The 13137-nt window shown below is 40.3% G+C and overlaps 1 protein-coding gene across 2 annotated transcripts in view; it reads left to right on the forward strand.

Moving 5' to 3' along the window:
* The window catches only part of PIKFYVE (phosphoinositide kinase, FYVE-type zinc finger containing), a 55253-nt gene that overhangs the window by 1249 nt on the left and 40867 nt on the right, over positions 1 to 13137 (forward strand). Inside the window, exons 2-6 of one of the 2 annotated variants that reach the window (XM_054381434.1) lie at positions 512 to 664; positions 6250 to 6368; positions 8560 to 8731; positions 9411 to 9618; positions 11547 to 11636. In XM_054381434.1, coding sequence (XP_054237409.1) covers positions 512 to 664; positions 6250 to 6368; positions 8560 to 8731; positions 9411 to 9618; positions 11547 to 11636 — 742 coding nt within the window. The remainder of the gene's footprint in view (positions 1 to 511; positions 665 to 6249; positions 6369 to 8559; positions 8732 to 9410; positions 9619 to 11546; positions 11637 to 13137) is intronic. The other variant, XM_054381435.1, reaches the window with a different exon arrangement.

Here is a 13137-nt window from a genome sequence, read left to right on the forward strand (position 1 = left end):
GCAAGAGTGTGAAAACAACCTTGAAACAGCACATGAAATGGACATGTTACTGGAATCGATGTGAACCTATTTATACTTGGTCCTCTGATGAAAAAGGGTGGTTTATTAAAACCTGTGATAACTTTAATGTGTCCTCAGTACTGGCTTCTAACATAACCAAAAACTTTTTGAGGGCAGAAGCTGATAAACAAGTATAGCTATTCCACACAGCAAGTACAATACCTGCTTGATGGTTTGCTTTTTTGCACACTTCACATTAGGCATATTTCTGAAATAACATGAGCCTAGACAGACGAGTTTTACATATTGGCCTGTCTCCTTGGTTTGTATGGTACTTTTCAGAAGAAAAATTCATGTCTTTTGTTACAATCACGATCCCAATAAGCTATTTCTGATTCTGCTCCTCCCCCCCCAATTTTGCATGTACTACTGGTTTGTTTTGTCCTATCTGAACCATTGGTTTCTTGCTTTTTGTCAACTCCAGATGATGGCAGGCTTTCATCCCCAGCAGAGAGAGCAGAGGCAGGACAGAGTGATCCACAAGCATTGAGTGGTGGCTGGTCCAGTCCTCAGCATCCTGCCAGAGCTCAGTCTCTGAGGTCACCGGTTCCTTACAAAAAACATCTGACTGGTGAGCTGCAAAGAAGATCTTCTTCAACCCTTGGTAATTTCAGCTCTTTGTTCTACAAGAGAATGTTGTGCTAGACAGTCTGAGATGGTTCAGAGTGAGGTGAAAAAGGTAGAGAAAGGCTCACTGTCTAGATTTTAGTAGAATTTATTATTGAGCTACACTGCTTCTTGTAGTGAGATCACACTTTAACCTCAGAAGCATGTGCCCTCTACCCTATGTAGTGTTCCAAGCAGGACACCGTTGCTACAGCTCTGTGTTTCAATTTCAAACCAGTCTGGAACAAAAGAAACTGCCCAAACACATCCAACCTCTTGTCTCTCAAGTCACTTGAACCACGATTCTGAAAATTTCTGCTTTGTCTTGAGAGACTTCAGTTTCTTAAAGTCACATGCAAGCTATAACTTTAGAGCTCAGTCTACATGAGGTTGATGTTTCTATCTTCAAGTGAGTTATAAATGCAGATTTTTGCTTGTAGCTGTTTTGAGGAGAATTGAATAGGAACTTGTGTCTGAACCTTTTTTATTCCTTACCTTGAACAATTGCTAGCAAGATGTCTAGTCTTGTTAACCAAACAGAAGTCAATACAGATAACTATCATTTTCATCTCTCTGAGCCATTTGCATGCTGTCTTAGTTGAACACATTCATGGTCTTCATCCTTGCCCTCTAGTGCTGTTTGTGCTATTCAGTTGTACGTGTCAAAACAAACCAGTTCAGGTTTGTTTGGGTTTTTTGTTGTGTTTTATTTGGTGAACTTTTTTACAAATGTCCCAAATACATCAGTGTACTCATGAATGATTTGCCAATTTAATTAATTCTTGGTTATCTGTTGCAAGTCACTTGCTAATTATCTGGGAGTAGCAAGCTAGAAACCTTTAGGTAAGGTAAACTGTTCAGTACTCAGAAGGTAGAAATAATTTTGCTGTTTCACTTCCACTGGAAGGAGGCAGCTAGGGAAATGAGGCAGCTAGGGAAATGAGACTTAGTCTAAGATGTGGGAGAGGAACTATTGCTGCATTATTCTAACTCCTTTCCAGGACCTCCATTCATGTCTCTGATGGATGAAAGTATACTTAGAAAAATGAGATGATGAATCTGCCTGGAAAGAAGTTAAATTAGACCAAGCAGGAATTACTGGCTTTTGGAAGACATTTCTGTGATATTTAGTGATGAGTGGCCTGAATCGCTGTTGAGTATTGTCCCCTAAATAGCCTTGGTGCTGTAACAAACATGAACTCTGTGTAATGCAACTCTGTGTAATGGATTGGTGAGGGGAAGTTTTCAGGGGACTTTTTCAGGCCATCTCACTGTATTTGAAAAGGGGAAAAATACTTGCATCTTCCCTCTCCAATAATCAGGCATTGCTTTTTTTTTTTAGTTTTTTTTTAAGAAAACCAGAAAATTAATTTTCATGCCTTTTGTCTTAAAAGGTGCTGAGGTCTCTGAGGATTTCTGAACATGGAGCAGAGGAGAATTTTACTTTTGCCGTTGCAGCTGATGCTGGGCTGCACAAATAATCTTAGAAATTATTATTATAACTGAAGAATGAAAAGCATGAAAAGAACTGATGTGATTTATACAAACACCTAGATTAGTCACCCACTTAGTTCAGTGACAGTGACTAATCTAGTTTCCTTGCAACCTTGAATCTGCAGACTTGTAAATGTCTCTCTAGGCTTGACCATTACTCAGATGCTTAATAACATTGACAAGTACAGGCAGGAAAATGCCTAAGTCCTTCACAAAGGTCTCTCTAGCTTACTTGAGTTTAAATAGCATGTCAAGCTTGAGCCAACTGAAAGGAATAAATAAAAGGCTGATGGTGCTTCTAAAGAGCTGTGGAATGAAATTGCTCCTAAAGATGCTAACTCTCACCCCTCATCTGTCCATTAGCTTGCACAGTCTGCGCAGCAGATATTCTCATTGCTCAGGGATCATGCTGGCTGACAACTGCATGTGTGGAATAACATGGAGGGCTTTTGCAGGAAACTATCTGGCATTAGATATGTAGGATTTCAGTTGTGTGCTTTACGTCAGAACTGCTTATGTGAAAACATAATAGCACCTTACTAGATGTTGTGAATATAGGAGAAGCTGCCGGATGCCTGGCTTATGTCAGAGATGCTTTGTGGGTGGTATGGCTGAAGAACCAGTGCTGAGACTCTGCATTGATTTCTCTGGCCTCCCTCTGGGGTAATCTGTTGCATCCTCATGTGCTGAATTAGGGTGCAGAGGAGCTAGTGTCATTTCTGTAGAGAGACTGGGCCAGGCTGGTTGTATTGGACTGCATGTGTCTGTGTGTTCTGTCAGCTGAGTGCTTTCAAGGTGCTGGGTTGAACCAAAATAGTCTCACACTAAGGTGATGTCATAACTTGCAAATCCAGTTTAAGGAGAGGTAGAAATGCTGACCAATTGGAGAGGGAGCATTGATAGTAAATACACTTCTAGCCTGTTATGCTGTCATGCAGGATAATGCTATTAATGCTAGACAGTCGTAGCAGCCTGGCAGTAATAGGGAATGACAGAAGAGCTTAGGATAAGTAAGGATAGGCCAATGATCATATGAGGTGGAAGAACACCTGAGGAGAGCATGTGGTGGTTACTGAAAATCGTAAAGAATATGGCTTATTACCACAGCATCTTTTCTACTGAATGTGTTTGGAAAATGAAAATGCATGTTGTGAAATGAAGTTAAGGTCAGCTTTCATGCTGCTCCTACTTTAGATGGCAGTGACTTGAGGAAGATGCAATGTCTGAACTTGAGACTTGCGAGTGAACTTGATTATGAAATTACATGCTTTGGCAGCGGGTAACTAGAAAGCAATTCGCATTGATTTGTATTAGCAGAACTGTTGTAAGTGGTTGAATCTGTGTGAAGCTCTCTTGTACTTCTTGGGGTAATGTGCTGTCAGTGCTTCTCCTGTAAACTGAAATGAGCAGTTAAGTTGCAACAAAGTTGTATACTGTTTATTTGTTCACTGTAAAATGAATGCTAAAATACATGGAGTCATGAAAGAAAGTCTGGAAAATGTATCTCAGTGATTCAGTAACTGAGGATGAAGAACTGTGTGATTTGCTGAGTAAATATTTCTGTGGCCTGAACTCAGAAGAGTGTACTGAGTAGGTGATCATGGCTGGAATGATGTTGCAGGTTCCTTCCCACTGATCAGATACAAAGTGGGGAGAGTAGGAAAAAGACAACACAAGTATAGTATTTCAGAGGATGGATAGGTTTTGCCAAGTAGCAGCAGCTGTGAATACATGCAGGAAGGTTGAGGGTTATTGTTGAAATGAGGAGAGTTTTTGGGTTTTTTTAGCTGTAAGAGTTATTTTTGTCTTAAGAAGGATAAATAGGTTAGAGATAAGTCAAAACTGGAAATCTATGTGGGGTCCTTTGTGGTATGTGGCATACTGAAGTTTTTGTTCAGTGAACGTTTAGATAGGAAAGGAACAGATAGGAAAAACACAATTGATGCATAAATTTGTAGTCCTGAAAAGATGTGTTCCACACCCTTACACTGAAGGGCTGAGGTGCAGCTGGCTTTTGTTAAATGCAAAATACCAAGTGAAAAATGACTGTCTTGTTATGAACGTTTGGCTAGGGAAAAAGAGTAAATGCATGAACAGACGGAGCTGCAGACTGACAAAGTGTAAGGACTCTCTGTATGAAAACCATGAGGAAGTTGTCTTCACTTCCTGCAGTTGTTTTTGTGCTGGTTGGACAATGAAAAACAAAAGCTTGTAGAGCTGATATGATCATCATAAGATTGATACATGTGATATTTTGGACAGTGTATCCTTTACTGTGGAAATGATAACTTCTTATGTTCTTGATATACAATGTGTTTCCCCTCAGAAAGGGAGAAATCACGATTGAAAAGAATATAAAGCAACTCAGTTACACTCTGAGAGTTTGTCAGCTTTGCTGCTATAAACGGGTTAGCCATGTACTTCTGCTGATCTCATGCTTTTTCTAGTATAGATTACATCCTTTTGACATTGTTTTATGTAACACAGGAAAGGGCATTTATCTAACAAGAGTGGAGTTACCTGTGCAATTTCCTCAGTTCTGTGTATGCTCATACTTTGGGAGTCACTTGCCTGATAGGTTTTGTAGCTAGTTAGACAGGAAGCCTGTGGGTTTGGGTTGTGGTGTGGTGTTTTTTTTTTTTTGTGTGTGTGTTTTTTTTTTTAATTTAAAATAGCATTCCTGGGGGGAAAAAAAGATACTTCTGAATTCAAAACTTACAGTGGGTAAATCTAGGAAGTAAATGGAACATAAATCTTGTGGTAGAAATAAGCAGGAGTCCAACGTTTCTGTGGCATTATCAACGTTTTCTGAAATATTAGTCCCTTTAATTATCCTAAAATGCTTGGTATTATCCAAAAGTATGCTTGTTTTATTATTTTTTATTTTAAATAAATTCCAAGTGGCTAGTCACTGGACTGGGTGTAAGCACTCTAGAATCTCTTAAAAATGATCTTCTAGTGTGGATTCTTTGTTGTAGATAGGTCATTAAGCAGCTATATGGGGGCTGATTAAGTAGAAATATCTACTAGGAACCTGAAGAGGAGACATGGAATCCCACAGTTTGAATCTCATTACCAAGAGGGGTTTTAGTTTCTGCACGCAGAGGGGAAGCCTTGTTGTTACTGCACTGCAAGAGTTAACATGCTTGTGCTGACATTCCTGCTGACATCAGTGATAGTGATATCCGAAGCAGTAAACAGAAAGCAGCCATGTCTGTTTTTGCCATACTAGGGGGAATCCAAATAAAATGCTAGACAGATGGAGAGCAGTGAAGATGGTAAGAAACTAAAACTATTCTAAAAAGTTGTTGATGTTGTAAAGTGACTCTGAAAATGTTTAAATATTCAGGTAAATACAGCACTGTGCTTGCCGATCTTTCTAGAGAGAAGGATCCTGTTTGTAATTCATACAGCACTATTTCAAAGTAATCTACCATTTTATAGTAAAAAAATTAGCTATGTTAACTTTTTATTCAGATGTCTCTTTGCTGTAGTTAAGAATGACTGTACAAGTTCTCAACAACTTGGCTATTTTCTAAAGAAGATAACAAAACAAACAAACTCAGATGTGGACTTCTGGATGCATTTTATTCTGAGTTAGCATTTTTATAAAAACCGAGCAACTGAGTCCTGAGACTTGCTATAGTAATTTATTTGTAAGTTTGGGTTAAGACCTTGGTTTATACGACTCCTAGGATTCATTAAAACATTTCAGTTAGTTTGTAAGTATTAACATCCTAGAGGGCATTCTAAACTGAGACTTCAGTGCTTTCTAAAAGACTATTACAAGGTTCATATAGTAGGTTGAAAATAGCTTCACTTATGTAAAAAGTATTTTAATTCTTAGAGGACTTAAATTAGTTCTTGTAAACACAGGGAGATACTACTTAAAATGTCAGTTAAAGCAAGCCAGCTGGCTTCAGGAGCCCCTTTTAGGGAGAAGAGTGCAAGGGCAGAAGTGATACAAGCTGTAATTTTGCAGAGTGTATTAGATATGTAAACATATCTCCATCTAATGGGGTTTTGTGTTGTGATTTAAATGTTGATGTGTCATGGAAGAAATTAATACTACTCTCCCTTCCCTTCCAGACAATCGAAGGAAAGTAGAACCTCCTCTTGGAGGTCATGATCCTCGAACAGCTGTTCAGTTAAGAAGCCTCAGCACTGTTTTAAAACGTCTCAAAGAAATCATGGAGGGAAAGAGCCAGGTACTTCTGGGTTTTTTTTAGGCCAAACCGTTTAGAAATGGAACTGTTTACTGAGGTTTTCTAAGCTTAGTTTTTTAGATACATTACAGGCTTTTCGGTTTTTGGTTTTGTTCTTCAGATGTTTGAAGATGAGTGAATAAACTCAAAAATCATTGTGTGAGTGCAGGGTAAACAATTTAAGTTGATGCTGACTTTTGACATGCCAGACATCTATCATATGATGGGAGTAAAACACAGCAGTTGCTCAGCCTCTTGAACTTGGACCAATGCTCCTATTATAGACTTCTCATTTCTGTATTACCTGATGTAGGATTACCTGATGGTTTTCTCCATTGAAGGCTAACCATGGGCTGGTGAAACATGTTGACTGTCACAAATAGTAATGAGAATTCTGAGAATGTATTAGATCTGCAACTATTGATGATTGGTCAGCAATATTTGCTTGAAAGGCTTGTCTTACTTATTTTGATTCATATGGATAAAGGTCTGGTGGTTGCTGCTGACTTGCTGATTTCATCTCCCCTTGCCCATGGACCTCCCTCTGGACCATGCCTTTAAGAGGAGGATGTAGTTGAGAAAAGAAGCCACAACTATTTATGAATGACAATATAAATAATTGTTTCTGGGGCAACACACAAAAAGGCAGAAGTAATTATACCGAATGATGAGGAAAGAAGCTTTTGGCTTGGTTGCTTTTACAAGCAGGCTTTGAGTAAACTCACTAGCTTCCTGTGCTGTTCTGCTTGGAAGAGTGGCTTTGCTTTGATAGAAAGGGTGATGTTTTTGAGTATTGAACAGTGTGGCCTCTACTAGTATTTTAGTTTCTGGAAGCTTCTGAAGGCCCTGAAGATTTTTGCGATATCTTTGAAGCTGTTGGAGAAGTACTCAAACAGATCAAGATGCAGCAGTAAATGAGTATATCTAGATCTTTCTCTGAAAGCCGTATTTGAGTTGTCATTTTACTAACTCCTTTACAAATGGTAATCCATCACAGCCCTTGACAGCAGCCATGTCTTGCTTGCATCACTCCAGGCAGTAATTTCTCCCTACTGTGAACTTGGTCTGTACCCCCTTACTGTTGCAGAAAGCATGTGTCAGTTCCTGGAAGGTGCTGCTCTGATCAACCTCTACTGCTAACAGGGGCTAGATTTCTGTTCTGAACCCTTCCTTTTGTAGGGCTCTTGTCATCAGTTTTGGCTCTGACTTGAGCAAGGCAGAGAGCTTGAAGGTATCACCAGCAGTGGCTGGGTTTCTAAACACCCAGTCATGTGCCTGTAGAGCTGAAGCAATGTAGAAGAGATGGTGGGAAGAGGCACTGCTGCTTGGGGCAGTCACTCTGTGTGGTAGAACGAGAGGCTTGGCTTACTGTGCAGAGGTGCCACAAAAATTGTTACTCAGCATCCCCTGCAGCTTTGCAGCAGTTCTTCGGCAAAACTCTTCACTGCGTCTTTCTCTGCTTGAAGCTTAGTGTTCATCTTAAAAATTTATGGACTCTCTTAAACACTATACTGCCTTGAGCAGCCTGGCCTCTTTCTGTGCAAGTTTCCTTGGATGACAGCAGCACGAAATTGTTGTCTTGTTGCTGATACCTGTTTTGGTCTAGAAATTTGTGTAGAAGCTATGTCAAGCCTCACTTTGTGAACATCTGAAAATAAACCTCAGTTCAAGGTATGGGTTTTTTTGTCTGTGTGTGTGGATCACCTTTTCTTCTCTGTGGTTGTTTTGAGAAGATTCTTGCAGCACTTTCACTTCCTGAGAAAACCCCAGAGTATTCAATCCCTCTGAAAAGGCTTGTCGCTAGAACTGAACTCTAGCAGAGTGTTTCACAGTCAGAGCTGTCATGTGACTGCTAGCCGTTGTCTCCATCCGTGGTAATCGTAGCTAATGTGCTCAGAATTGTAACAGAGATTTTTCTTGCTGTGTTTATAGCTACAACATCAACTCTTTGTTTTCAAGTCTTAAAGACCTGAAAAATTCCTGTAGCTGAACCATTTATTCTCACAGTTAAGAACTGTGTCAGCCTTCTGGCTCCCTATGAAATCACATGACAAATCCTTTCTGTGTATGTGTGCTGATACATCAGTGTCCACACACATACATGAATATATGAAATTGTACTTTTCATGTGCACAGTCTACAAAAGTCTTTTTATTTACAAAAAAAGATGTTTTTTCTATTGTCTTCCCTGCAGGACAGTGACTTGAAGCAGTACTGGATGCCTGACAGCCAGTGCAAAGAGTGCTATGACTGCAGTGAGAAATTTACCACCTTCCGGCGGAGGCACCACTGTCGACTTTGCGGGCAGATCTTCTGTAGTCGGTGCTGCAATCAGGAAATCCCTGGAAAATTCATGGGCTACACAGGTGGGGTTTAGCTTTTGAGAAGCAGGATGTTGTATGTGTGTTCAGCTCTGTTTGCACTACTGCATTTTAGCTCTTGGCTAGAGAATGCTATACACGTCTGTAGTTTGCTTAGAAATAACAAAAAGAATTGCAGAACCTAATTCTTCATGCATTTTGGTGGATTATGGCATGCCTGCTTATTTTTTACCAACACTGTGTTCGTAATGACAAAACATTTAACAAGGATGTTCACTATAAAAAGTGTGCTCAAGTAAAAGTAATGGCAGCTTTAAAATGTAAGTGGCCATGTGTGGCCATTAAGGATGAGGGGAAACTCAAAGCAATTACCAAACTCCAGACATCTCCTGATGGAGGCTACAATTTCCAGATAACAGCTAATATATCTTACCTGAGCAGCTATTATTGTAGCATGATTTCAGTGTGCCTATGTGCTCTCTTCCTGCTTCCACAACCTATCTCTCATATTGATCACGTGTTATGCATCATTTGACATGGAGAAATTCCCTGACTCTGTTTGGGATTTTGCTCTTTAAGGGAATGTGAGAGCTAGACTTAAACTTGCAAAGAGGTTTTGAAACAGAAAATCCTTCTTTCCACACCGCTGCTCAACTCTGATCCTGTAGGAACAGAGTACTGGTTGTTCCTGTTCATTTACTCTCTCTGGTTCCCCTTTCCATAGGGGATCTCCGAGCCTGCACTTACTGCCGCAAAATAGCCTTAAGCTACGCACACTCCACAGACAGTAACTCCATCGGAGAAGACTTAAATGCTCTGTCAGATTCTGCGTGTTCTGTATCAGTGCTGGATCCTGGCGAGCCACGCACACCCGTTGGGAGCCGTAAAGCAAGCCGCAATATCTTTCTTGAGGAGGATCTTACCTGGCAAAGGTAAAGTGAAGCTTCATGCTGAGCTCCAGAATCTTAACTGTTTTTTCAGGCTGACACCTGCCTAGACAAAAGCTGGTGGTTTCTAACTAGGAAACTTAGAAAGGTATCTTCTGTAAAAAGAATCTAATCCTGTGCTGGCTTCTTTTGTTCTCTTCAGATTGAAACATGGAAACCTTTTTCTAGTGGAGTTTTAAATTATTTGCAGTTTTCCTTTAAGCTATTGAATCAGTGAATCTAGATCAGTGACAGAGCAGATTTTTAGCTTCAGAGTTAAAAAATACAAAGCCAAAAACATCCATTCTGACCACCAATATATCAAGAGGCAAGTTGATGTAGCACTGACCTGTTGGGTTTTGGATTGGGCAGGAAACTATAAGAGATGCTGTCTGTCCCTGGAAATATTGAAGGTAAGGCTTGACAAAGCCCTGGGCAACCTGGTCTAGTTGAGGCTGTCCCTGCTGACTGTGGGGAGGTCAGACTAGATGACCTTTGGAGGTCCCTTTCGGCCTGGACCATTCTATGATTCTAAATTAGAGAGAAATGGTGGAAGTAATACCTGTTTCAGCTGAAGTCGGATTGAAATGCCAGCTATAAAGGTTCTCTGATCTCATTTAAAGTATTTTGTACTGCTTTCAAGTAAGGAGATCTTTAATTTTCAGAGATTAATAAAAGAACTCGGTACTTCTTACGTGGTATGTAAGTTAATTTCTGAGGACCTTAATTCAGTTTAGTGTGAGCAAGAATTAACCAGATACGGTGGTTGTGCTCATTTCCCTAAAAACAGAACAGGCAGATGTGAAACTACTGAGGAGGTCTCAAGTCAGAGCCTTTCTGTAATTGAGGGGCAATGTAAAACTTGGCAGTAGGCTACTGTATTTGTTAAGCTCCTGACTGACCGTCTGAGGTTTAAACTTAAGATGTTGAACTTAAACAGCAGCACAGTGGAAGATGGCAACTCACATCTTAATAAGGGAAGCAAAGGGTTGTATGTTTTGTTTCTAATATATGGCTTCTGTTTAAGAAGTAGTTTGCTTCAGAAGAAAACTTGGAAGTTGAATCTCTTCCCAAAATAATGTGTCTGAGATAAGGCTTTTGCCTCTCCTGTTATCATATGCTGCAAAGAGTGAGAAAAGCTGTTAGAGAAGTGATGCTTTTCTGATGTTGCTCTGCTCTCTGAGCAGCAGACATGGGAACCTGTTTTAACTTGATGGGCTGTGTCCTTTTAGAAGTGAATGGGCAATGTACTCTGGGCAAGTACAGTTGTGTAGGCAAAGTAGTGTTGTATACATTTTCTTACGAAGAGCATCTATCATGCTAGTAACAAGTCTACATCCCAGAGCACAGACAGTGTGGCTCTATCAGTTGCAGTATATTGGCTTGTATCTATGGCTTTACCAATAGGAATTTATATTAATGGTGTATGACTGTCTGTTCCTAGGGTGGAAGGAAAGGAGAGCAAAGGTGATAGTGATTGGATTGAACAGTTACAGAAGCTTGTCAGGCTTTCTTGGTAAAAGCTGCCTAGCGATACCTATAGCCTAGCATTGCTTGGGTTGCAAAGATGATGTATTGGGGAGATCAGGCAATGCCTCTACCTCCAAGGCATGGAATAGCAGCCTGTAAGGGAGGAGGGTATGTAATAAAGGGATAGAGGAGAAGAGGGTGAGAAGGCAGGGTAATAGGAGAAATGAGAAGAGCCTGTATTGTCCGATACTTGAGTCTGAAGGGAGAAGACTTGAGCACTGCCCAACAGATAATAATTGGCCTACAAATGGGAAAAGATTTCCCTGTTCCCTTATGGATTTAACAATCATGGCTGTGAATAAGACATAGCATTCTAATTAACTGTATTTTAATTCTAGCTATTCTGATGCTGCTGCATGTGGCAATTCTCTCAAAATTTTGTAACATACTCCCTTTTCTTGCAGTTTGATTCTCCCAGATTCTTCAACTACCACATTGTCTGCACGCCTTGGGTCCGTCCAGGAGGATGCAGGGAAGTCACCAGCTAGGAACAGGTAAACTAACCATATCTGAGTATTTCCTATTCTGGATACACTCTTAGCATGCTCTTCACTGTAAAGCCTGTGAATTTGGGCTTCTTTTCACTGAGCAATGCTGTTTCATGTCTAAAATGGGACACCCCATTACCAATGTGTGAGGAAAAACTGTACATAAATGTACTGTTTTTGAGGAACCTGTCATTTGCTGCTGAGTCAAATACAAGAGGTGGTGAAGAGGACAGAAAGGGAAAGAAGTGGCTAAGAAAGGGCAAATTCTGAGGAAGCTCTAAAAAAGGGAATAACAGAGACTTGGTAATGGCAGAGGTCATGGAGGACCAGAGGTGCAGTTTTTGTTTGTGTTGTGGGTTCCCATCCTATTCTATGTGCTCCTCATGCTCTTCTATTAAGTGTAATCTTGTTTAGGTTACCAGGCTTCCTTAGGCTGGAATAACACTGTAGTTCTTTATGTGAGAGTGCTGAAATGATCTTGGAAAAGTTTGTGAGAGCTGTATTATAAGCTGTGAATGCTTGATCTTAATTCCACTAAATAGCCTGGTATTAGAAGAACAAATAGTTTCCACTTCACCTTGGTTCTGGTTACATACTTCCATTATGGTTGAAATGGGGAAATACAGGTGAGGCAAGGGTATGAGGAACAAAGCAAAGATAATCCAAATTGCACTGTTGGAGTCAAGGAACATTCAGAGACTTCTTTGCTGCTTTGATGTTGCAGAAATGAGGAATGTTTAGCGAGTTGGAGGGGTCTAGCGGGACCATTGAAGACTAGGGAACTCAGCTGAAAAGGATGCTGGGTGTGCCTTTCAGGCAATGGACTGCTCAGAGCCTTCATTTTCTGCATGATGGGGACAGTTAGGAGGAGATGCACACTAAATGTACAGCTGGAAACCAAAGATGTCACCTAGGGGAAGTAAAACGCTGATGAATAAACTAGTACCAAAAATCAGTTATGGGCAAGCATGGCAAGACCAAGTCCAGAGATTGATCCTGACCTTGCAAAACCACCTTGCTTATGTTGTTCTTTTCTCAGTGTGATTATTTATGGGGAAAAAAAAAACCCAGCACAACAGTCAAATACTGCAAGTGAAGGAATTCAAACTTCTCCTTTGCAAGTCCTTCTAAAAGATAAGGGACTTCATGGCAAAATCTTCCTCTCTGTTTGTAGGAAAGAGAAATACAATGAAGTCCTGAATGTAACTGGTCATAGATAGATACGAAATCTGAGTGTTCTAATTCTTGCTTAGTGCCCTTTTACACAAATGAAAATTCCCTACTGTTTACTGCTTGGTGGCACAGTTAAAGTAGTAGTTTTAAAACAGCTGAGAGGAGTGCCTGCCTAATGATGGACTTCCACGAGTCTAATCTTCCACATAAGAATGCTTTCTGTTAAGATGCCAGATTAGCTTTAACTTGAGAGCATCTGGACAGTAGAAGACTGGCAGAGTTTTAGCCTGCCTTGATGCCTGACTGTGTCAGAAAGTTTTGCTTATTACCCCAA

Source organism: Indicator indicator, chromosome 5 (genome assembly GCF_027791375.1).
Source record: "Indicator indicator isolate 239-I01 chromosome 5, UM_Iind_1.1, whole genome shotgun sequence".
In the NCBI taxonomy this organism is placed as follows: Eukaryota; Metazoa; Chordata; class Aves; order Piciformes; family Indicatoridae; genus Indicator; species Indicator indicator.